This window comes from Schistocerca cancellata, chromosome 6 (genome assembly GCF_023864275.1).
Source record: "Schistocerca cancellata isolate TAMUIC-IGC-003103 chromosome 6, iqSchCanc2.1, whole genome shotgun sequence".
NCBI classification, from domain to species: Eukaryota; Metazoa; Arthropoda; class Insecta; order Orthoptera; family Acrididae; genus Schistocerca; species Schistocerca cancellata.
Window position 1 is genome coordinate 147,747,619 of NC_064631.1, and position 27,184 is coordinate 147,774,802.

The 27,184-nt window shown below is 43.5% G+C and overlaps 1 protein-coding gene across 1 annotated transcript in view; it reads right to left on the reverse strand.

The window, feature by feature from the left end:
• Positions 1–27,184, reverse strand: part of LOC126191537 (uncharacterized) — a 174,248-nt gene that overhangs the window by 59,379 nt on the left and 87,685 nt on the right. Inside the window, exon 3 of the mRNA XM_049932441.1 lies at positions 8,461–8,579. Coding sequence (XP_049788398.1) covers positions 8,461–8,579 — 119 coding nt within the window. The remainder of the gene's footprint in view (positions 1–8,460; positions 8,580–27,184) is intronic.

A 27,184-nucleotide genomic window follows, 5' to 3' on the forward strand; every position in this document is an offset into this window, starting at 1 on the left:
GTGGTAGCGTTCTCGCTTCCCACGCCCGGGTTCCCGGCTTCGATTCCCGGCGGGGTCAGGGATTTTCTCTGCCTCGTGATGGCTGGGTGTTGTGTGCTGTCCTTAGGTTAGTTAGGTTTAAGTAGTTCTAAGTTCTAGGGGACTTATGACCGCAGCAGTTGAGTCCCATACTGCTCAGAGCCATTTGAACTCGTTCATCCTTGGGAACTAGTTCACTGGTGATCGCTCTTTTTTGGGAACCGTTCATTTTTACTCGTTCACTGTTCATTTGTGCTTGGTATATGGTTATTATGAAAAATTGGAAATTAGTAGCATAGGTGACTGAAGATGGAAGGAACCAAGAGGGGGAACTTGCCTCCGCCCTGGAGTACAGAGTTTTCATTCATAACAGAATTCTCACACAGTTGTAATTTTCGTGATTCTGCAAAACCTCTCGTTTAGCCAACTGCAGTGAAATAATACAAGGTGGCGCACGAAAAACCGGCCCCGAGTACAGACTGCTCGCCAATTACGCAGGATTTGATGACCGCTACGAGCAGAATAGAAAAACATGTAATAATAAGGCAGTGAAGAAATAACAAATAAGCTAATGCAAACAACAACTTAGAAACAATAGATGACGATTGGTAGGCGACAATGAGCAGTCTAGTAGTCGGGGCCGACTTTTCGTGCGCCTCCCTGTACCACTGAAATAGTATTGCAGAAGTTATCATATTCTCATTACAAAATGTGACACCAGACACTCGATTATGGAACGCGGACTTCATTCGATTGTAAGTCGGTCTGCCTTACGTAACAATGAACATGCTCTTTTACCTTGGATCAAAAAAAGACGGAAAATGGCCACTCGTGTGAGCCATGCCGACTTTCTTTGCATGTGTAATAAAAAATCTTGCCTTTTTACAAGTATTTCTTCTGCTCTTTATCGAAATAGTGAAGTAAGCTGATACGCCGTTTTGTTACCTGAAAAGATGAATGTATTACATACCACGTAATTTTATGTAATTTACGTAATTATAAAATACATTTTAATTACCGGTTATGGACGCTGAATAGAATACGAATAGAACCAGAAGTTCAGAGTCCAAAAAAGGTATGAAACATCTAGAATGGGCGTGCGAAGCGAACGAAACTAACAACTCTATACTGAACTAACTATGAACAGTCGGCAGTGGAAATGTGGCGAGTGGTCACGCGAAGGACGAGTACGGCCGAGCAAGACCGAGACAGATGGGAACAGGACCGAGGCTGGAACGAGACCGGCCGACGTGCCACTGCGGGAACGAGACCGACCGTTTACCGTTCCCGGGAACTATATGTAGCAGGCCGCGACCAAAGTGCACTTTGGAAGACCGTCCCTTAGAATTCGTTCATCGCTCGTTCCGTTCAACTTGATGAACCGTTCCTTTGGACCCGTTAGTTCGCGAACAACCCATCTCTAATGTTCAGTGGTCCGTTAAGAATCCTGGTGAGAGAAGAAACTTTGACAGATGATATTTGCCCGGCAAGAGCAAAAGATGTGGTGGCATAAAGTTCGCGATCCCCAGATTTGGTGCCAATATACAGCATTAAATTCAAAATCTCTCTGCTGTGTCTCACGGACTGAGAACACGTGACATTGTGGAGGGTTGTTTGTCTGTGTAGTGGGGGAATTCAAGGTCGGCGGCCCTGGTGGTGCAGTTCGAGAGGAGTAGGCTGTGAGCTGGCACTAAGTGGCTCTTACCATCATACAAAACAAACATAACACCACACTCTGCACATATTCGCTGTGGCTACCTACACTCAAGAGACGAACTTACGATATAATTCCATTGCGCATGGAGGAAGGAAAGCCTTTCACATCAGGCGGCTGAACACAACCATCGGGATCTCCCATCTCTACGACTCTTTACAAGACGTTTCATCAGCACGGTGCTATCTTCAGGTGCTCATACTTTATTATAATTTAGTGATTTACACATTCATTTCAGATGAGACGTTTCTGGTGGTTATGCGACAGATTAGGTGACGCAATGCCAGGAAAGTGTAACATAAATTAATTTACGTCATCTGACAGCTTGTACAACGAGTAATAACTACAACTTACGGATTGTGGTAGTACATGTTCCATTTCTCGCAATCTGAACATATCCATGCATGTCTGAGTACATTGCAGAATGCATGCTAAAAAATCAGGTAATGCAGTTTGTAGTATTTCATGCATCTCTGAAGGACGTTGCAGAGTACATTGTAAAAACACAGGCACTGCAATATAGTCTATGTAATCAACACAGTCTCTGTTTAGTCATCGCTAACTGCGACAGAATGTTCATAGTGCAATAGGGTTGCGTGCGAACAGAACATTTATTCAAAATTTTATAAAGGCAATTGTACTCTGGTGTGAATAATTCATTCTGCAATGAATGGAGTGTTAATGTTATGTCAGCGACAGCACCAAATACATTTCATGTGTGTTAAATATTTATCAAGTTCAAATTCTAATAAATTACAAATGATTTGTGTGTGGTGTAATGTCCGCTCGGCCTCTCCTGAAGTACTCTAGTTGCTAAATACAATACGTCCACTGTTCCATTGCATGATTAAAAATTACAAAAAAAATCAAATAAGTACACCTCCTTCTTACTCATGTGTTTATATTTTTGCCTTCATATACAAATGTCCCAAACCATTAGGTTCAAAATTATGTATTCGAAAGAGGATCCTAAACTGTGAGTTACGTAACCAGAATATTCCATGAAGTTTCGGGATTTCTACCGGCTGCAATATCGCAACCTCAAGGAACACTCGTTACGGGGCGAAAACTTAAAGTTCCAGAAGGAACCAACTGTCGGATACGAATGTTTCAATTCGTATGCTGCCTTGAATGAACAAGACATGTGAGGCATATGTTTGGAATCCATTCAGGTTTAACCAGCTTCGCTCTTCTAGTCTGTATGGTGTGCACAGACTTTTTTTTGTTTTTCTTTAAACAAATTTTTAATTTGTTCACAAATTACCACTCCTTCTAAACTTTTCACACTAATTAAGGCCAATGTTCGATGGCCAAAGGCCGAATGTACTTCTGATAGCTGAAGTCAAAGGTTTTTGTTAATCATGCCTTTTCCGTTCTTCTGATAATATTTCCGTTGGAATTTTCATCCCGTAACACATACTTCTTTATATTTAACTTTGAAGTGGAGTAACAGTTTTCATAGATCTAGCTGTAATTTTTTTTTAACACAACGAAATATTTTCTTAACAATTTTCACCCCCTAATGAGCTGAACTTCCAAAAACAGTGAAACACGTATTTTCAGCTTTATAACAGAAAAGTCAAAGACAAATTTTTATAGGTGCAGCTTTAAAAATACTTTAGTAATCCTTTAATAAGAATCATTTAAAAAACACTTTCTCCCACTATTTTACCCTCTTAATACCTGACTTTCCAAAAATGCTGAAACACTTTTTCTAATTTTGACTGAGAAACCAAATACCAGTTTCCGTAGTTCTTTCTTCAAAATTGCCTTAATAGGGCACATTTTCAAAAAGCCTTTCATCCCGTATGTCACCTCCTTAGGAGTGGAACTTCGAACAATCCCTTCTTAAACAATAGCTACAGTATAATAACGACACCCTCTCCAAATATCAAGTATCCATCCTCAGCGGTTTCGGCTAGGCGATGAGCAGTCAGTGATTCAGTCTGGCTCTATTTCACCCCCTTAGGGGCCGATTTTCCAAAACCAGTGAAACATTTATTTCTTTTCTAACCGAGAAGCCAAATACCACTTTTCATAGATTTAGCTTTAAAATGCTTTCACAATGAAATCTTTTCATTCATTTGACCCCCTATTTCACCCATTCATTACTCAGTGCTATTCCGAGACGTACAGTACAGCACGATGGAACAGTACCGGTACAGTTTCCCAGAGCTCATTGACAAGCATCTTCTGTATCGGGAAGTACATTGCAACGCTCTCGCTGCTGAAAGGCTGTACAGGGAACGGTTTCCTAAAAGTTACTTCCTAAAGTCATTTGTGTAAGAGGTCCCGGTGGATATGGAGATGGAATTAGTTGCCAGAATTGTAGCTGCCTGTGATGTGATTCGAAACACACCATGTATATTTGTCAGGGTGCGTCAGAATCTTGTTCGCCGATGTCATACTTGCATTGAGTTCAAGGCCGTCAGTTTCAGTACAGTTTGTAAGACACGGTACAAATGGTACGTTCATTTTGTCAATGAAGATATTTGCAGTTAACTGTAACTAATGTAAATAAAAAGATACACAATAACGTATTTTGACACCTATTAACTACTTAAGCTGGCTTCTCTGATCCCAGGTTCTCTACCTCAAATTGTTCAGTGGAGCATCCTCTATGTTCTATTAAATTTTTGCACGCTCTTATGGAAGCACAATGTGTATGAAGATAATAAACATCTGTCTGCTGCACCAATCTGCCGCTACCTTGAACAAACAATAAAACATTGTCTCTGAAAGGTGCAGGATGGAGTTCGACCTTAGTTTACAGTGAATGACTGGTTGTCGGAGATGAAATATTATTAGTTGTAGGACATGTCCCTTATAGTATGAAGCACCAGGATGTGCCACCCAAAACCAAATCCATTGAGCAAAGATTCGTAACTGGCCTCATCCAGACTGGAGGAAATGTATAATCATTTCAAGAAACAAAGAAGACACCACAAAGAAATGACCCAGGTTCTCGACAAAGAATTGTTCAGACAGTACGAGTAAGTTATACATTATTATGGCTGGCCATAAATTTCATTGAATGCTGGACTACAGTTCAAAGTGATACTGACACCTGAACCTACTTGCCGACATAGCAGTCAAATCTCTGTAAACAACGATTAGAATTTTCTACTAATTCTTCAATTCGTTGACGACAGGAAGTGGCACCTTGGTCATGGAGGCATTCGAGAACTGCTGTGTTAACGTCATCTTCGTCGGAAGATCTCTTTCTCCACAGAGGTTCTTTCAGCTTGTATAAAGGACGAGCAAAAAGTTTCCGTTTCAGGGCGTTGCTGCAGTGCATATGCAACATAGCACGACTCCGATGCTGTTACACTGAAGAGCCAAAGAAACCGGTACACCTGCCTAATACCGTGTACGGCCCCCGTGAGCACACAGAAGTGCCGCATGCACTCGACTAATGTCCGAAGTATTGCTGGAGGGAACTGACACCATGAATCCTGCAGGGCTATCCGTAAGTCCGTAAGAGTACGAGGAGGCGGAGATCTCTCATGAACAGCACGTTGTAAGGCATCCCAGATATGCTCAGTAATGTTCATGTCTGGGGAGTTTGGTGGCCAGCGTAAGTGTTTAAACTCTGAAGTGTGTTCCTGGAGCCATTCTGTAGCAATTCTGGACGTTTGGGATGTCGCATTGTCCTGCTGGAATTGCCCAAGTCCGTCGGAACGCACAATGGACATGAATGGATGCAGGTGATCAGACAGGACGCTTACGCATGTGCCATCTGTCATAGTCGTATCTAGACGTAACAGGGGTCCCATATCACTCCAACTGCACACATTCCACCATTACAGACCCCCCCCCCCAGCTGGAACAGTTCCCTGCTGACATACAGGGTCCATGAATTCATGTGGTTGTCTCCACACCCGTACACGTCCATCCCCCCGTCATAATCTGAAACGAAACTCGTCCGACAAAGGAACTTGTTTCCAGTCATCAACAGTCCATTGTCGTTGTTGACTGGCCCAGGGGAGGTGTAAAGCATTGTGTCGTGCAGTCATAAAGGATACATGCGTGGGCCTTCGGCTCTGAAACCCGATATCGATTATGTTTAGTTAAATGGTTCGTACGTTGACGCAGCATTGAAAGCTGCAGCTTTTTCGGAAAGGTTGCACTTCTGTCACAATGAGCGATTCTCTTCAGTCGTCGTTGGTCCCGTTCTTGCAGGATCTTTTTCCGGGCGCAGAGATGTCGAAGATTCGATGTTTTACCGGATTCCTGATTTTTTTTTTCCAACCGGAGGACAAACACAGGAAGACATCCGCCAGTGAATGAAGAATGTGTATGGGGCAGCAATTCTGTCGAAACGGTGCATAAGTTACGTGGTGGTCGCAATTCGACACAAGACGTCGGTCGATCTGGGAAGCTAGCAGGAGTTACGCCAACTGAAGTGGGTGGCACTCGAGCACCTGCTGTGTACTCCTAACCTCTCCGCATGCAATTATCATGCCATCGGTCCCTTAAAACATGCCGTGAAGTATCGACGATTCCTGTCTGTCTAAGACGTGCAGCAAGCAGTTGCGGGACACGGTGTTCTACCCAACGGGTATCTTCAACCTGGTACGTCAGAGGTATGATAGTGTTAGTACTCCCAGCGATTTTGCACGATTGGTTTATAGATCCTGGACAGTCATCCGTACCGCAGCATAAGTACACTACTGGCCATTAAAATTGCTACACCAAGAAGAAATGCAGATGATAAACGGGTATTCATTGGACAAATATATTATACTAGAACTGATATGTGATTACATTTTCACGCAATTTGGGTGCATAGATCCTGAAAAATCAGTACCCAGAACAACCACCTCTGACCGTAATAACGGTCTCGATACACCTGGGCATTGAGTCAAACAGAGCTTGGATGGCCTGTACAGGTACAGCTGCCCATGCAGCTTCAACACGATACCACAGTTCATCAAGAGTAGTGACTGGCGTATTGTGACGAGCCAGTTGCTCGGGCACCATTGACCAGACGTTTTAAATTGGTGAGAGATCTGGAGAATGTGCTGGTCAGGACAGCATTTTCTGTATCCAGAAAGGCCCGTACAGGACCTGCAACATGCGGTCGTGCATTTTCTTGCTGAAATGTAGGGTTTCGCAGGGATCGAATGAAGGGTAGAGCCACGGGTCGTAACACATCTGAAATGTAACGTCCACTCTTCAAAGTGCCGTCAATGCGAACAAGAGGTGACCGAGACGTGTTACCAATGGCACCCCATACCATCACGCCGGGTGACACGCCAGTATGGCGATGACGAATACACGCTTCCAATCTGCGTTCACAGCGATGTCGCCAAACACGGATGCGACCATCATGATGCTGTAAACAGAACCTGGATTCATCCGAAAAAGTGACGTTCTCCCATTCGTGCACCCAGGTTCGTCGTTGAGTACACCATCGCAGGCGCTCCTGTCTGTGATGCAGCGTCAAGGATAACCGCAGCCATGGTCTCCGAGCTGATAGTCCATGCTGCTGCATACGTCGTCGAGCTGTTCGTGCAGATGGTTATTGTCTTGCAAACGTCCCCATCTGTTGAATCAGGGATCGAGACATGGCTGCACGATCCGTTACAGCCTTGCGGATAAGATGCCTGTCATCTCGACCGCTAGTGATACGAGGTCGTTGGGATCCAGCACGGCGTTCCGTATTACCCTCCTGAACCCACCGATTCCATATTCTGCTAACAGTCATTGGATCTCGACCAACGCGAGCAGCAATGTCGCGATACGATAAACCGCAATCGCGATAGGCTACAATCCGACCTTTATCAGAGTCGGAAACGTGATGGTATGCATTTCTCCTCCTTACACGAGGCATCACACCAACGTTTCACCAGGCAACGCCGGTCAACTGCTGTTTGTGTATGAGAAATCGGTTGGAAACTTTTCTCATGTCAGCACGTTGTAGATGTCGCCACCGGCGCCAACCTTGTGTGAAGGCTCTGAAAAACTAATCATTTGCATATCACAGCATCTTCTTCCTGTCGGTTAAATTTCGCGTCTGTAGCACGTCATCTTCGTGGTGTAGCAATTTTAATGGCCAGTAGTGTATGTTAACTGGAAACCTGGAACATGTCTCACTTTTGCTCAATGGTCTTCTTAGGTGGGACCACACGTGTAACTTACTCTCTGAGGTCCCTACGTAGAAAATGAGATGGTGCTCCATCGTGAGAGGAATATTTGTCAGTAAGCACCCGACCACTTACACGTGAAATGTACAGCTCATAGTGAACATGACAAAAATGTAAAGTATTGATGGAGCAGCAGTTACATCCCCGTAATAAACAACGCGCGATGGAACCACATTGCATTAAACCGAGAGTTTAATTCCGTAAATGAATTATGAAGTACTAGATGCACTATGGCTGATGGTCGTCACTTTCACGATTTGTTCTTAGCTTAAGTTCTTGCTATAAAGTATAAATATTCTTTTCCGATGGTTAGTTACTCATCTCAAAGTATTCAACTTTAGGATCCTCTAGCATTTGTGTAATTTTCACCCCTCTACGCGTACATGAAATGAAAAAGCCTCCTTCATGGTTATTGCTTTTTCCTCATCTTACACCAGTAGATAACTGCTAGCCAGACCGTACTGAGTGAAAAGAAAAAGTTATGAATATAAAAACAAACTGATTTGTGTGCAAACTTTCATAACGTGCGCCAACGTTATATGCTACAAGCGTCCAGAATTGCAGTCGTTTGTTACTTACCCATTACAAACCATGACGGCGTCAAACTCGTGGACAGTTTCTTCCCCTGAAGCAAGATTTTTCACTGTCACGTCCCAGACGGCATCTCGAGGGTTAACGAGAGTAACCACATGCTGAAACTGATAAACGATAAAGGTTCCATCACTAACATAGTTCCACTTTAAATGTGAAGGTTTCAAAAATAAGAAGAGACAACTGTGAAGCCGATAACCGAGAAGCTATCTTTGAGTGTAAAAAGCGCTGTAATCAGTGCCACAAAATTAGGCTGAGTATTCATGTCGTAGATAAATTAATTCAAGTTCCTGTAACTGATTGCAACATCTCTGGAATTTCATCGACAGAAAAATCAAAGGTGGGAGTATACAGAGAGGTATCAGAGAGTATACAGAGGTATCAGCGCGGTTTGTGATGACCATAATATTACTTGAACGCGGATGTAGAAACAGACTGATTCGATCTTGTTGTAAGAATTCTGTCAGTCTTTTCCTGCAGTGAGTTAGAATCAGCAAATGGAAGGAAAACGGAAATCAAAACAGTTGCATCGAAATTTCAACGTGGTTCTTGATAATGAGCAACTCGGATGGACAGTACAGTAAACGTTTCTAATACAATAGAGCTCTGCATAATTGTTTAAAAATATATCACTTTTATGTGTTCTTCTTATACGCGAGAATACTAATAAAACATAACGTTTTACGTGTTTCAATCTCCGCTGTCTCGTCGTAAACTGACACACAGAAGACAGCAAACCACGAAAAAGGAATCATCATCAAATTGACCTCATATTTTAAGAAGGAAGAAACACAGTTGCGAAATATCAGCCCCAGTAACCGATCCCGCGCAAAAATTTGGTCCATAATTGTGACAGTACGCAGTTGTGACCTTGTGGAAGAACAGCTTTTAAACTTTCTCGCTCACTGGTTGTTTGTCACTCGCTCCGCACCACTCCAGCATCCTAATGGCCGAGCGCAAAGTACTGTGCAGCGGAGTCAGAAAGATATTGTTTTGTTATTGGTAACACGCGTTTTCACTGTGTCCAAGTGCTCGGTTTATTACCTGTAGCTGGTAACACAGATCTCTTCGCTTCGAACATTTTGTGGTGCGATTGCGAAAGGTACTGTAAATGAATGAAACGAAATGGTATGTCATTGAAATGGTACTATAGCGCTATTTAACTATTAACATACTGTAGCTGTTGTACATTACTTTCTTTGGATTTTAAAACTGGCGTTTTTAGAGTGAGGTACATTTGCAAAAGATGAGCTACTCTTCAAAACGACTGGCATGATTAAATTGTAAGTCAAAAATAGTTAACCTCGTTTCATGATGATTCTTCGTTTGCTTAGGTTTATTCATTTTGATTTTGAAGCGAATAGCGTGTGATTCAGCTGCCCCTACCGACGTTGTTTTATACAAACAGAAATGCTATATCTATCCTTCAAAAATCGCGCTCTAGATTTTTATATTCTCTCGGTTACACGCAATCTAAATAGTCCTACAGAAAAAAAGGAACAGGACATTCTCTAAGGAAATTAAATGTAGTTAAATTTTGTACTGCTTTACGTTTTCACTGCAAGCCACGATTTTCAAGTCATTCAAGAACAACGTACGAAAGTAACCTACAAAAGCACCTCCACCCCCACACTAATCCCTCACCAGTCACGATTTCTGGTACACTGTTCGTGGCACTCCCTCCCACCAATGTAAAAAATTTCCGTCTACGCGAACTATTCCTAATATTCCACCTTATTTGCTCTATTTTAGTTGGGCTATTATGCCACCAGCATAGTCGGTTATTTCTTTAACATTATTAATTTAAACGTGTGGCAGCGGTTACGTAGTCAGAAGGCCTGACGAGTACAACGACGTAATTGTTTATGCTGGTAAAATTCACAAAATTGTTAGGTAAAATTTACACAGACATCAATTTTATAATTTGTTGGTGCTCAACTAAGCCGGCGGCGTGTTAAGGTCAGTCAATAAAGACCAAAGAAGGTCGAAGATGGGAAATAATTCGTGCAGTCGTAATTTTTGTGCAATGGAGGGAGTGTCATGAAGAACGTACTAGAAGTCCTGACCGGTGAGGGCTGTATGGGAGTGGGCATGCGTATGACGATCACTTTTATATGTTTTTATCGAATAACTCGAAAACTAGGCCTACAGCGAAAACACATCCCAACAGAAAATTTAATTTCATTAAATTCCATACAAAAAGGTGCTGTCCATTTTTTCTGTGGGGCTAACACATAGTTTACTTGGTCAGCGAGAGAATATCAGTCTCGCATGTGGTTTTTGAGACAGACATAACTTTGCGGGTTACATAAAACGACATCGGTACGGGTAGCTAAAGAACTCTGAACATAGCTGTTGAATATTAATACGAGATTATTGTTAAAATGATATTTGCGCGAGGTTGAGATATTATGGACTCATTACTATGTTTCGTGTAGAATAACGTGTTCTCGAACAAGATTTCAAAACGCGTTGGGCAGATGTGTCCGAGCCTCCTCTTCCCTCACCTTCAACATCTCGTGAACACGGCTCTGGTTGACACTCTACTGTTCACTACTTCGCGCTCGAGCATTAGGCGGTTGAAGCGGGGCGAAGCGAGTGACAAACTATGCGCGCCAAAGTTTAAATGGCGTACTTTCAGGTCAACTGTCTATCAGAACCATGGCCAAAATTTTCGCGCGGGACCGGTTGCCGATCGGTTGCCGATATCTTGCAAGCATGCTGCTTTCTCCTCAAAATATGAGGTCAAGTTGGGGGAGGGGGGGCAGATGTTTCCTTGTGCATTACGAAGGAAAAGAGGGATGTTCGCAGTACTGCAGTGAGTTCTCTCTCTCTCTTTGTCTGTCTGTCTGTCTGTCTCTCTCTTTCTCTCTCTCTCACATTACAAAAAGGTTCGGCCAAACTTTCAGGAAACATTCCTCACACACAAATAAAGAAAAGATGTTATGTGGACATGTGTCAGGAAACGCTTAATTTCCATATTAGAGCTCATTTTAGTTTCGTCAGTATGTACTGTACTTCCTCGATTCACCGCCAGTTGGCCCAATTGAAGGAAGGTAATGTTGACTTCGGTGCTTGTGTTGACATGCGACTCATTGCTCTACAGTACTAGCATCAAGCACATCAGTACGTAGCATCAACAGGTTAGTGTTCATCACGAACGTGGTTTTGTAGTCAGTGGAATGTTTACAAATGCGGAGTTGGCAGATGCCCATTTGATGTATGCACTTGCACGGGGCAATAGCCGTGGCGCGGTACGTTTGTATCAAGACAGATTTCCAGAACGAAGGTGTCCAGACAGGAAGACGTTCGAAGCAATTGATCGGCGTCTTAGGGAGCACGGAACATTCCAGCCTATGACTCACGACTCGGGGAGACCTAGAACGACGAGGACACCTGCAATGGACGAGGCAATTCTTCGTGCAGTTGACGATAACCCTAATGTCAGCGTCAGAGAAGTTGCTGCTGTACAAGGTAACGTTGACCACGTCACTGTATGGAGAGTGCTACGGGAGAACCAGTTGTTTGCGTACCATGTACAGCGTGTGCAGGCACTATCAGCAGATGATTGGCCTCCACGGGTACACTTCTGCGAATGGTTCATCCAACAATGTGTCAATCCTCATTTCAGTGCAAATGTTCTCTTTACGGATGAGGCTTCATTTCAACGTGATCAAATTGTAAATTTTCACAATCAACATGTGTGGGCTGGCGAGAATCCACACGCAATTGTGCAATTACGTCATCAACACAGATTTTCTGTGAACGTTTGGGCAGGCATTGTTGGTGATGTCTTGATTGGGACCCATGTTCTTCCACCTACGCTCAATGGAGCACGTTATCATGATTTCATACGAGATACTCTACCTGTGCTGCTAGAACATGTACCTTTACAAGTACGACACAACATGTGGTTCATGCACGATGGAGTTCCTGCACATTTCAGTCGAAGTGTTCGTACGCTTCTCAACAACAGATTCGGTGATCGATGGATTGGTAGAAGCGGACCAATTCCATGGCCTCCACGTTCTCCTGACCTCAACCCTCTTGACTTTCATTTATGGGGGCATTTGAAAGCTCTTGTCTACGCAACCCCGGTACCAAATGTAGAGACTCTTCGTGCTCGTATTGTGGACGGCTGTGATACAATACGCCATTCTCCAGGCCTGCAACAGGGATTCCATGCGACGGAGGGTGGATGCATGTATCCTCGCTAACGGAGGACATTTTGAACATTTCCTGTAACAAAGTGTTTGAAATCACGCTGATACGTTCTGTTGCTGTGTGTTTCCATTCCATGATCAATGTGATTTGAAGAGAAGTAATAAAATGAGCTCTAACATGGAAAGTAAGCGTTTCCGGACACATGTCCACATAACATATTTTCTTTCTTCGTGTTTGAGGAATGTTTCCTGAAAGTTTGGCCATGTGTGTGTGTGTGTGTGTGTGTGTGTGTGTGTGTGTGTGTGTGTGTGTGTGTGTGTGTCAAATAAAGAGACATGGTATGCGACAGTGTATTTCATATCAAATTGCAAACCTGTGGACTCGTCTATAACCAAAAAAGTGCTGCGTTCTACATATCTATAGTCCGCAAGCCAGCTCACAGTGCGTGGCGGAGAATAGTTTGCGTGCGACTGTCACTTCCCCCTTTTCCTGTTTCAATCGCGAATGCTTCGCGGAGCGAACAATTACTGTTAAGCCTGCGTGTGGACCCCAAACTCTCTAATTTTATCTTCATGATCTTTTCGCCAGAAATCTATAGGAGGAAGCAATATGTTGGTTGACTTCTAGGAATTACGCTGTCGGAATTTCGACAGAAAACCACGCCGTGATGGTGAACGTCTTCCTTGCAACATCTGCCACGGGAGTCAGTTGAGCATCTCCGTGGCGCTTTGGTGCCGCCTAAATTAACCTGTAACGAAACGTGCTGCTCTTCTTTGCATCGTCTATGTTTCTTCTATTTGTCCTATCTGGTATGGATTCAAGACTGACGAGTAGTATTCATGTATTTTGTGGGCTAGCTCCTTTGTTGATGGACTACGTTTCCTCAGGATTCTTCCAATGAATCTCAGTCTGGCGTCTGCTTTACCTGCGATTAGTTCTATGTGGTCATTCCACTTTAAACTGTTCTATGCGCATACTCCTAAATGTTTCATGGAAACAGCTGCTTCTACTGGTAGCTCTGCATCGTGTCCATACATTTTTTTTATGTTGGGGGTCAGCTGCCAGTTCCTGCATCAAGCGTCGAACCTCTCCTCGTCCTCCTGCATTCCGCTACTATTTTTCTAACTTACTTCTCTATGTATAAGAGCGTCATCCACTAAAAGCTCGACGGGACTTACGATGTTGTGTGCTAGGTCATTTTGAAACGTCCCCTTTGAAAAATTATGAATTACTATGCTGGTAAACTTCTACGTTATTTGATTTTCTAAAAGCTGAGCAAAACTGAACGTACTCATACTTTTCTCTCTTTACATATTCTGATCATCACTAAACTGACACACAATATTTTTAGCGCAACGCAATCTGACTGTTAATAACCTCTACAGAAGAATAGCCATGACTAACAATAACTTACACCTTTCATGAATCGCTTACCTCACAAAAATCTTCGTTACTCGAACTACTGAAATACAGCGAGCGCCAATACTGCCAGCTAAATAAAAGATTCTAACTATTGAAGGCACTAACTACTGACAGGCATAGTTAGCAAATTAAAGATTTTGACAGAGAACAAACAATGTATTTACCTTAATAGCGTTCAAAAGTTATATATATATATATATATATATATATATATATATATATATATATATATAATTTTGTGACATCCAATTAAACAAATTTCCTTTTTCTGACGGACACACGTCCAGATCGTCCGCTCAAAACTCTGGCCCATCTTTCTCCACATCCACCACTGCTGGCGGCTCACCTCCAACTGCGCAACGCTACGCGCTGTTCACATCTAACTGCCCAACACCACAATAGCGAATATTCCAACAGTGAGTCCAACCAGCCACAGACTGCACACAGCAGTCAGTGATTTTCATACAGAGCGCTACGTGGCGTTACCAACTTAAAAACCTAAGCACCCTACTTACAATTTATGTATATTGATAAATGCACACTGAAGGCCCAAAGAAACTGGTATACCTGACAATATCGTTCACTGCCTCAACACGACGTGGTATGGACTCGACTAATGTCTGAAGTAGTTCTGGACACCATAAATCTGCAGGGCTGTCCATAAATCCGTAAGAGTACGAGGGGTGGCATGGAAACCTCTTCTTGCAAGGCATCCCAAATATGCTCAATAATGTTCATGTCTTGGGAGTTTGGTGGCCAGTGGAGCTACTCTGTAGTAATTCTGGACGTGTGGGGTGTCGCATTGTCCTGCTGGAATTGCCCAAGTCCGTCGGAATGCACAATGCACATGAATGGATGCAGGTAACCAGACAGGAAGCTTACGTGTCACCAGTCAGAACCGTAATTAGGCGTATCAGGGGTCCCATAGCACTCCAACTTCACACGATCCACCATTACAGAGCCTCCACCAGCGTGAACAGTCCCCTGCTGACATGCAGGGTCCATTGATTCATGAAGTTGTCTCCATATGGAACACGTCCATCGGCTCGATACAATTTGGAACGAGACTCGTCCGACCTGACAACATGTTTCCAGTTATCAACAGTCCAATGTCGGTGTTGACAGGCCCAGGCGAGACGTAAAGCTTTGTCTCGTGCAGTCATCAAAGGTACATGAGTGGGCCTTTGGCTCCAAAAACCCATATCGATGATGTTTCGTTGAATGGTTCGCACGCTGACACTTGATGGCCCAGCAGTTTGCGGAAGGGTTGCACTTCTGTCACGTTGAACGATTATGTTCAGTCGTCGTTGGTCCCATTCTTGAAGGATCTTTTTCCGGCCGGAGCCATGTCTAAGATTCTATGTTTTATCGTATTCCTGATGTTCACGGTACACTCGTGAAATGGTCGTATGGGAAAATCCCCACTTCATCGCTGCCTTTGAGATGCTGCGTCCCACTGGTCGTGCGCCGAGTATAACATCACGTTCAAAGTCACTTTAATCTTGATAACCTACCATTATAGCGGCAGTAACCTATCTAACAACTGCGCCACACACTTATTGTCTTATTCACGCGTTGCCGACCGCAGCGCCGTATTCTGCCTGTTTACGTATCTCCATATTTGAATACGCATGCCTACAGCAGTTTCTTTGGAGCTTCAGTGTAATAGCTCTTAACACGCACTTAGTGTTCACCCCACTTTCATGTCCGAGGACCTCTCTCGATTAAGAATGACGACTCTGTTCTGTTTGTAGAAACTGTTTAATCCAATCACACAATTGGTCTGATAGTCCATGTCTTTGTATTTCGTTCATCTGGCGGCAGCGCGGACCTGTATCGAACGGCTTCAGGAAGTCAAGGAACACGGCATCCACATTGCCGCCTGTATCTACTGTTTTCTGTGCATCACGAACGAACAGAGCGAGCTGGATTTCGCACCATGATTGTTTTCGGAACCCTTGTTGATTCATGCAGTGGAGATTTTTGGTCTCGACAATTGTCATAATACGCGAGCATAAAACATGTTCCAAAATTCTACAACAGACCGACGTCAGAGATATAGGCTTTTAAATATGTGCGTCTGTTCTGCGACCCTTCTTGGAAACGGGAATGACCTGTACTTTTATCAAAACTAGACATGGTTGTCTCACTGGGAATTCCGCGATCGTTCATTAAGTAAAATATGACGTTTCAGTCTTCGATCGCTATTCTTTATTTTCAGTTACCGGTTTCGGGCTAGCTGCCCATCTTCAGATCATATGTTGTAGTTACAGAGTAACTTGTCCGTACAGAACACACAGTTCACTGTCATAAGTAAAGTAAATTTTACTTTACTTACTTCAGATCATATGTTGTAGTTACAGAGTAACTTGTCCGTACAGAACACACAGTTCACTGTCATAAGTAAAGTAAATTTTACTTTACTTATGACAGTGAACTGTGTGTTCTGTACGGACAAGTTACTCTGTAACTACAACATATGATCTGAAGATGGGCAGCTAGCCCGAAACCGGTAATTGAAAATAAAGAATAGCGATCGAAGACTGAAACGCCATATTTGACCTGTACTTTCTTCCTATCATTAGGAATACTTCACTCATTCAGGGAACTACGTGCTAGAAGAGGATTAAGGTCTTTCGCATAGTCTACGTAGAACTGTACTGGTTTCCCATCAGGTCCAGTGGCTTTGCCTCCGTTGAGCGATTTTAGATGTTTTTCTGAGACACGGTCACTTATGCGATTGGCCGCGCGGGGTAGCCGTGCGATCTCAGGCGCCTTGTGACGGTTCGCACGGCTCTCCCAGTCGGAGGTTCGAGTCCTCCCTCGGGCATGGGTGTGTGTGTTGTCCTTAGAGTAAGTTAGTTTACGTTAAGTACTGTGTAACTTAGGGACCGATGACCTCAGCAGTTTGGTCCCATTAAGATCTTACCACAAATTTCCAAATTTTTCCAACTTATGCCAATAATTAACGAGTCCTAACGGCAAAATAAGTAATAAATTCCTTAGCACTAGGGCGTCGAAAGCTAAGGACGATCAGAAGTACTTCCGTGATTCTCCTGCTGAAAAAATAACAAGAACATACATAATGGAAATGAAATGAAGTCCCATGCTTCTTGACAGAGCGTAGGGGAACGATGAGGGAGATCCGCACCGCCGTACTAGACAAGGTCTTAAAAATGGAGGTAGCCAGCCGTGTGGCCGAGCGGTTCTAGGCGCTACAGTCTGGAACCACGCGACCGCTACGGTCGCAGGTTCGAATCCTGCCTCGGGCATGGATGTGTGTGATGTCATTAAGTTATTTAGGTTTAAGTAGTTCTAAGTTCTAGGGGAGTGATGACCTGAGAAGTTAAGTCCCTTAGTGCTCAGAGCCATTTGAACCTAATGGGGGTGGTTTGCCGTTGCCTTCTTCCGGCCGTAATGGGGATGAATGATGATGAAGACGACACAAAATCGAGTCACCTCGGAGCAGGTGAAAATCCCTGACCTCGCCGGGAATCGAACCCGGGACCCTGTGCTCGGCAAGCGAGGAAGCGAGAACGGCGGGCAAACATACGTAATAGTTGAGAAAAATTAATAAAGCACTCTACCCGCATCGGGACATCTTAACCACGAAAAAATCAAACGTTCCAAAACAGACATCTCAAAATTAGAATTTTATCATTTATAAAGAAAATCATTGATATATTAAGACCTGTCAGTTACGTTTGTGTATCCGTAATCGAGCAATCAGCCCATTTACACGAACCAACACTACGGAATCTAAGAACGCTTAATATTCTTGAATACTGGAGAAAATAAAAACTGTTGTTCCAAAATGATGTGTGCCACATCTCACGTCTTTTGCGAACATGTGAACCAGCGCTCCTGATCGTCTCGTAAAGTTTAATAACACACAGGTATTCGCTTGTGTAAGGGAGTACCGCACCCGCTTATGTAGGACGGCTATAAAAATTCAGATGTGTGACAGCAGCCGCAACAGCGACCAGGGAAGTCTCTTGCAAACGACAGATGGAATTCGCTGCCGACTAGTGAATGCACTGGGACAGTGAGCACGGTTTAAATCTGCGACTAGTAGTTTTGAAGTCGGAACTCTGAATTAACTTCTCACAAACCATTGTGATTAACTTTGTTTTATCTTCGTATTGGCCAACTAGGATCACGCAACAACTCCAGTTTCTGGTCTTTCTTTGTTGTTATTACCTATTTCTCCAGAACTCCATCTTTTCCCTATGCTGTCATTTCCTTTCTTCTGTTCACGTTGTTCTCGAATTCTTGTTTCTTACGCCTTGAAAGCCTTCTAAATTTTGTAATGCATTCTTAAAAAGTTTTCTTTTATTTCCGATTCTTTGATTTTTTTATTTCTAGTCCCTTTCTTATTTCTGTAGTCCACGCTTTTGTCGATTTCTTTTCTGAAAAATACTGTGATATTTATTTCATCAGCATGTTCTCATCCATTCGACAGAGGTGTCCAACGAAGATCAATCTTTGCTTTTCCAATACTTGTATTTTTCCTTAGATCTCCTTGTTTCTTCTCATTTTCACACTCTCTGTAATTTGTACATTTTTCTAATAATATGACTTGCAAGTATCTCTATCCAGTCCAGTCTAATTTTCATCGTTAAGCATTCACATGCATAAAAACAATGTGATTTTAGCATTGTGGTATAATGTTGTAGTTTTGTTTTTGTAGCTCTGCATTTCTTGTTAGTCAAATCACAAGTTCCATCCATTTTATTAACTATTACATCCATCGCAGTCTAATATAACAATTATTCAACACGGTAGTACACCACGGTTTTAGTCTGTTACGTTTAAGTTCTACATTCACTCTTATTGTGAATCTACGGTGTTTTTCATAAGAAGTCTACTTAATTTTTTTTTCGCCTGGATCTAACACTCTCAAAGTCTTGCAAGATATGTAGAGTACGCTCAGGATACAGTCTTCTATGGCACAGCAGTTCCCACTCCAATGCGTTTTCTTCGGTTTTGGTTATGTTCTTACTTCTTTTACATGTAGTTTTATGACCTGTTATTAGTGTTATAATAAGAATAACGACGACAGCGTTTCTTGTACTACTATTACTAAAATAACTCCATCATCAGGCCACGAGTGGCCTACCGGAACCATCCGACCGCCGTGTCATCCTCAGTGGAAGATACAGATAGGAGGAGCGTGGGGTCAGCACACCGCTCTCCCGGTCGTTATGATGGTATTCTTGACCAAAGCCGCTACTATTCGGTCGAGGAGCTCCTCAATTGGCATCACCAGGCTGAGTGCACCCCGAAAAATGGCAACAGCGCATAGAGGCCTGGATGGTCACCAATCCAAGTGCCGGCCCCGCCCGACAGCGCTTAACTTCGGTGATCTCACGGGAACCGGTGTATCCACTGCAGCAAGACCGTTGCCATTACTAAAATAATTAGAACAAATACCACTACTACTACTGTACTACAATTGGTAGTTTATCATCAGAAAACTCGAGTACTGCTATCGTAATATCGTCCACTGTTTTGCAAGTACACAAGTTATTGCTTTCTTTTATAATCCAAACATGTTTCACAACATATCTGGCATCCTCAGTTTGGTTTTTCAATTTTTTCCTGAAATATATACAAATAGGTTATTTTTTAGGTTAAGGAATATGATGCATCAGATTTTCATTTGAATTGTATGTGCACTATATCTCTTATTTTACATTGGCCGGCCGGGGTGGCCAAGCGGTTCTAGGCGCTACAGTCTGGAACCGCGCGACCGCTACGGTCGCAGGTTCAAATCCTGCCTCGGCCATGGATGTGTGTGATGTCCTTATGTTAGGTAGGTTTAAGTAGTTCTAAGTTCTAGGGGACTGATGACCTCAGAAATTAAGTCCCATAGTGCTCAGAGCCATTTGAACCATTTTACATTGTTTGTGTCTATATAACCATTAGCACTTCGATCAGAAATTCTGTGTATCTTTTACCGGTTAAGGTATCTTCAACGAAGTAAGGACCAACCACTAACAGATATTTCTTACATTAAGCTTCCCTGACTTGTGAATGTAGTTTCATCGATAAGGTCAAACTATTATCCAGATGCCGCATAAGAACCGTGCTGCAGTATTCTATTCGACTTGCGTAATCTGGCTGGTCAATCTGCTGGCGAAGTAACATAGGATACGGACGGAAGCTGTTCGCGCGGAAAATGTGAACAACGCTGATCTGAATTACACCAGACGTACTCACAGTTTCTATGGAGTAACAGGTCCATTATGGGCAATCTGTTGCCAGAACATGTACAGTCTAAGAGAAAAAGAAAAAGACGACGCACCACGAACGAATAATGCAGATTTGTCACAAACTGATATTCGTACACGTATCGACGGAAAACGCAAAATTGTGAACTTTGGCAGCCAATGGATGAATGTGTGACGCTGCAGCGCAGTTTCACTGCGTAACTGGCAAGTGTAGTGACAAGAGAACATGTCGATACCAGAGCACGAAGTCTCTGCGAATTTCAATCCGTGTACTCAGTTGGACAGTAACTGTTCCTCGTAGACAGGCGCGTCAACAACATGTGCAGGTGTCAGCATCTGAGAGATGGCCTACTGTTGTGCTCAAAGAAGCCGGTTGGAGTGATCAGCGAATCGCTCGACATTTGAACAGGACCGATGTCACTATTCGACGATGTTGGCAGGAATGGGTGAACCATGACCGAACGCTTGTTGGCATTAGGCAGCTAGTCAGGCAACAGCAGCCGGCCAAGACACTAAAAGTAACAGGGAAGTAACCGATTTTATGACGTTTCACAAGTTCCTAACCAGGAGCGAATTTATAGTTTCATCTGTGTGCCTTGGTAGTTTAGTTTATTGAGTTTCTGCATGCTAATTTAATATGCAATAGACACAGTTCTCGCGTTTTCGTTTGCATTGGAAACTTAATCGATTTTGTGACATATTACTAGTTTGTAATCAGGGGCGAATTATTTAGTCTCTCCTGAGTGTTTTGGTACGTTACTTTTTGAATCTCTGCATATTAATCTAATGTATTAGACACAGTTCTTGGGTTTTCCTCCGTGTCTACAGTAGAGTTCTGTAGTGTGAGCCGATTGTCCTGTTCGTCTGTGTAGTGTAGTTTTCCATGGTCCATAATACGGACAGGGACTGTAACTGCTGTGTGCGGATGCGAGCCGAGTTCCTGACACTTTGCTCTCGGCTCCAGGCTGTGATGGTTTCGGTTACTTTGCTTGAAGCTGCAGTGCATGGTTTAACTGCTGTGGGCCGGCCGTGCAGATCCAATCGACGTCCAGCACGTCTGAGTCTACCGATCGATCCGCACTGGTGGGAGGTCGCCTCAAGGTCCAGCGGGCCGCATGTAAGGCCTGCCCAGTTAGTCTGATAAACAGATCGCAGATGCTGTCTGTGACTGACACTGTCCCTCAGCCAGACGCAATTGCTTGTCCTGTTTCAGAGCAAACCTCTCAGCCTGCAAGATCCGGGCAGTCACAGAGGGTGGATTACTGGTAGTTGGGAGTGTCAGTGTTAGGTACATTAAGCAGTCCCTTAGGCCATGGCTGCCAAGGAGGATAAGAAAGCCATGTGCACTCCGTGTGCATCCTGGGTGGAGTCATTCCAGATCTGGAACGTGCCCTTTAAGATGATGTGAAGATAACAGGGTGCAGGCAACTGCAGGTGGTGGCTCACGTCGCTACCAATGGTGTTTGTTGCTTTCGATCGGAAGAGATATTATCTGGTTTCAAGCAGCTAACGAAAGTGGTAAAGGCCGCCAGTCTTGCTTGCGAGATGACAGCAGAGCTCGCCATTTGCAGCATAGTCGACAGGATTGATTACAGACCTCTGGTGCAAAGCAGAGTGGACTGTATGAATCAGATGCTCAGACGGTTTTGTGACAGTCTAGGCTGCAGATTCCTCGACTTGTGCCATAGCGTGGTGGGGTTTCCGGTTCTGCTAAATAGGTCAGGAGTCCACTACACGCAGGAGGTGGCTACACGGCTAGCAGGAGCTCTGTGGCCGGGACTGGGCGGCTTTTTAGGTTAGACGGTCTCAGGGGAAACAAAAAGGACTTCAGTCTCAAAGAGTGCAAATCAAACTCAGGAAGAACGTAGATACAGGAACCATCGATATAACAATAGTAAATTGTCGGAGCTGTGGTGGGAAAGTACGAGAGCTCTAAGCGTTAATAGAAAGCACTGATACTCAAATCGTTATAGGAACTGAAATTTGGCTAAAGGTGGAGATAAGTTCAGCGAAATTTTTTCGAAGGACCTACCGGTGTTCCGAAATGATAGGTTTGCGGTAGTTTGTTTGTTGCTGTTAGAAGTACTTTATCTTGTAGAGAAATTGAAGTAGATAGCTCCTGTGATTAGTAGGATGGGTCGAGGCCATTCTTGGCAACTGGAATAAAATAATAATTGAATCCTATTACCGATATCCCAAGAAAAATTGAATTTAATTTCAACACGTACCCGATTCATACAATTATAGATGGTGGTGCCTTTAATTTACCCTCGATATGTTGGCGAAAATAAATGTTTAAATCCAAAGATACGCATAAAACTTGTGCTAAACGCATTCTCTGAAAATTATTTCGAGCAGTTAGTTTATGAGCCCACTCGAATACTAATAGGCTGTGAAAACACATTTGACCTCTTAGCAACAAATAATCCTGAGCTAATAACGAGCATCAAAACGGATTAGTAAACACAGGGTGGACGTAGCGAGACTGAATATCGTAACCTCCAAATCCTCCAAATATAAATGAAAAATATACTTATTAAAAAAAACAGATAAAAATTCACTTCGACGCCTTCCTGAGAGACAATCTCAACTCCTTCCAAATTAACAATGTAAGCGTAGATCAGATGTGGCCTGAATTTAAAGAAATAGAGTCGACAGCAATTGAGAGCTTTATACCAAATAAATGAAGAAACGACGGAGGTGATCCCCCTTGGTACGCAAAACTGGTCAAACACTGTTGCAGAAACAACGAAAATGTATGCCAAATTTTGACGAACGCCGAATCTTCAAGACTGACGGTCTCGAAACTTAGCTCGGACTTCAATTCGAGATGCTTATAACAGTTTTCACGATGAAACTTTGTCTGGCAGAAAATTCAAACAGATGCTGGCCGTATGTAAAATATACTAGCGGCAAGACACAATCAATGCCTTCTCTGCATGATAGCAATGGGAATACTAGCGATGACAGTGCTGCCAAATCAGTTGAAGTTCCTTCAACAAAGAAGACGATGTAAATCTTTCAGAATTCGAATCAAGAACAGGGACCAACATGATTAACTTAGAAATAGAGATCCACGGAGTAGTGAAGCAACTAAAATCACTTAATAAAACCAAGTCTTCTGGTCCAGACTGTGTAACAATTAGATTATTTTCCGAGTATGCTGATGCAATAGCTGCACACTTTACAACCGCTCGCTCGACGAAAGATGCGTACCCAAAGACTGGAAAGTTGCACAGATCACATCAATATTCAAGAAAGATAGCAGGAGTCATCCACCAAATTACCTGCCCATATCATTAACGTCAATATGCAGCAGGAATTTGGAACATATATTGTGTTCGAACATTATGAATTACCTCGAAGAGAACGGTCTATTGACACACTGTCAACACGTATTTAGAAAACATCGTTCTTGTCAAACACAAGTAGTTCTTTACACGCACGAAGTGTCGGGTGCTATTGACAAGGGATTTCAAATAGATTCGGTATTTGTAGATTACCAAAAGGCTTTTAACACTGTACCACACAAGCGGCTTGTAGTGAAATTGCATGCTTACGGAATTTCGTCACAATTATGTGATTTGCTGTCAGAGAGGTCACAGTTTGTGGTAACTGACAGAAATCCATTGAGTAAAACAGAAGCGATATCTGGCATTCTCCAAGGTAATGCTATAGGCCCGCTGCTGTTTCTTATCTATATAAACGACTTAGGAGACAGTCTAAGCAACCGTCTTAAGTTGTTTGCAGATGATGCTGCTGTTTATCGTCGAGTAAAGTCATCAGAAGATCAGAAAAATTGCAAAACGATTTAGAAAAGATATCTGTATGGTGCAAAAACTGCCAATTGACCCTAAATAATGGAAAGTGTGAGGTCATCCACATGAGTGCTAATGGGAATCTGTCCAACTTCGATTACGCGATAAATCAGTCAACTCTAAAGGTCGTAAATTCAACTAAATACCTAGTAATTACAGTTATGAACAACATAGAAAATATTGTGGGGAAGGCAAACCAAAGATTTTGGTTTATTGGCAGAAAACGTAGAAACTATATATACCAAACAGACTGCCTACACTGCTCTTGGAGTACCACTGCGCAGTCTGGGATGCTTACCAGACAGTATTAACGGAGTACATCGAGAAAGTTCAGTGAAGAGAAGCACGTTTTGTATAATCGCGAAATAGGGGAGAGAGTGTGCTCCCTGCCGCCGTTGGATAAACAGCTGCAGCAGCAAGTCGTATACTCTTAGCTCACTCATTTGTTACATAGTTTAATTCTTAATTTCTTTGCGTGTTTCTGGTACTTGCATTGTTTAATTCATAAATTTTGGGCGTATTATAGTATTTGCGAGTTGTAGCATCGCGTTTTAGTACCCGAATAGTGTAAAATCGCGTAGTCTCCTTCCGCCGCCGAGCAGTGTGTCAGCAGTGCGCAAGTAGCAGCATTACTGCATTTACTAGGCAATCTTGTATTTTAATAACCGTTTAAATTTTGTGTCGATTTGTTTGCGCTCTCTGTAGATTAGTTCAGACGTTCCTTGCACAACAGTTTTTAGCATGGATAGGGACTGCAACTGCTGTGTTCGGATGCAGGCTGAGTTGGCATCCCTTCGCTCCCAGCTTCAGGCAGTGTTGGTTTCGGTCACACAGTTTGAGGCTGTTGCCAATGGGCATCACTATGGGGGTCCGGATGGGGGTTTGTCGGAGACGGCCAGCTCGTCCCACGCATCCCCCGATCGGACTACGACTGTGGTTGCCCGGGATACTGCCCGCATTGAGGCTGATCCCTCACCTGTGGTAGAGTGGGAGGTCATCTCAAGGTGTGGCAGGGGGCGAAAGACATTCCGGAGGGCTGAACGGAAGGCCTCTCCAGTTTGTCTGACGAACTAGTTTCAGGCTCTGTCTCAGGCTGATACTGATCTTCGGCCTGACATGGCTGCTTGTCCTGTTCCAGAGGTTGCCCCTCAGTCTGCAAGATCCGGGCAGTCGCAGAGGGTGGGCTTACTGGTAGTTGGGAGCTCCAACGTCAGGCGCGTAATGGGGCCCCTTAGGGATATGGCAGCAAGAGAGGGGAAGAAAACCAATGTGCACTCCGTGTGCATACCGGGAGGAGTCATTCCAGATGTGGAAAGGGTCCATCCGGATGCCATGAAGGGTACAGGGTGCACCCATCTGCAGGTGGTCGCTCATGTCGGCACCAATGATGTGTGTCGCTATGGATCGGAGGAAATCCTCTCTGGCTTCCGGCGGCTATCTGATTTGGTGAAGACTGCCAGTCTCGCTAGCGGGATGAAAGCAGAGCTCACCATCTGCAGCATCGTCGACAGGACTGACTGCGGACCTTTGGTACAGAGCCGAGTGGAGGGTCTGAATCAGAGGCTGAGACGGTTCTGCGACCGTGTGGGCTGCAGATTCCTCGACTTGCGCCATAGGGTGGTGGGGTTTCGGGTTCCACTGGATAGGTCAGGAGTCCACTACACGCAACAAGCGGCTACACGGGTAGCAGGGGTTGTGTGGCGTGGGCTGGGCGGTTTTTTAGGTTAGATGGCCTTAGGCAAGTACAGAAAGGGCAACAGCCTCAACGGGTGCAGGGCAAAGTCAGGACATGCGGGGACCAAGCAGCAATCGGTATTGTAATTGTAAACTGTCGAAGCTGCGTTGGTAAAGTACCGGAACTTCAAGCGCTGATAGAAAGCACCGAAACTGAAATCGTTATAGGTACAGAAAGCTGGCTGAAGCCAGAGATAAATTCTGCCGAAATTTTTACAAAGGTACAGACGGTGTTTAGAAAGGATAGATTGCATGCAACCGGTGGTGGAGTGTTCGTCGCTGTTAGTAGTAGTTTATCCTGTAGTGAAGTAGAAGTGGATAGTTCCTGTGAATTATTATGGGTGGAGGTTACACTCAACAACCGAGCTAGGTTAATAATTGGCTCCTTTTACCGACCTCCCGACTCAGCAGTATTAGTGGCAGAACAACTGAGAGAAAATTTGGAATACATTTCACATAAATTTTCTCAGCATGTTATAGTCTTAGGTGGAGATTTCAATTTACCAGATATAGACTGGGACACTCAGATGTTTTAGGACGGGTGGTAGGAACAGAGCATCGAGTGACATTATACTGAGTGCACTATCCGAAAATTATCTCGAGCAATTAAACAGAGAAGCGACTCGTGGAGATAACATTTTGGACCTACTGATAACAAACAGACCCGAACTTTTCGACTCTGTAAGCGCAGAACAGGGAATCAGTGATCATAAGGCCGTTGCAGCATCCCTGAATATGGAAGTAAATAGGAATATGAAAAAAGGGAGGAAGGTTTATCTGTTTAGCAAGAGTAATAGAAGGCAGATTTCAGACTACCTAACAGATAAAAACAAAAATTTCTGTTCCGACACTGACAATGTTGAGTATTTATGGAAAAAGTTCAAGGCAATCGTAAAATGCGTTTTAGACAGGTACGTGCCGAGTAAAACTGTGAGGGACGGGAAAAACCCACCGTGGTACAACAACAAAGTTAGGAAACTACTGCGAAAGCAAAGAGAGCTTCACTGCAAGTTTAAACGCAGCCAAAACCTCTCAGACAAACAGAAGCTAAACGATGTCAAAGTTAGCGTAAGGAGGGCTATGCGTGAAGCGTTCAGTGAATTCGAAAGTAAAATTCTATGTACCGACTTGACAGAAAATCCTAGGAAGTTCTGGTCTTACGTTAAATCAGTAAGTGGATCGAAACAGCATATCCAGACACTCCGGGATGATGAAGGCATTGAAACAGAGGATGACACGCGTAAAGCTGAAATACTAAACACCTTTTTCCAAAGCTGTTTCACAGAGGAAGACCGCACTGCAGTTCCTTCTCTAAATCCTTGCACAAACGAAAAAATGGCT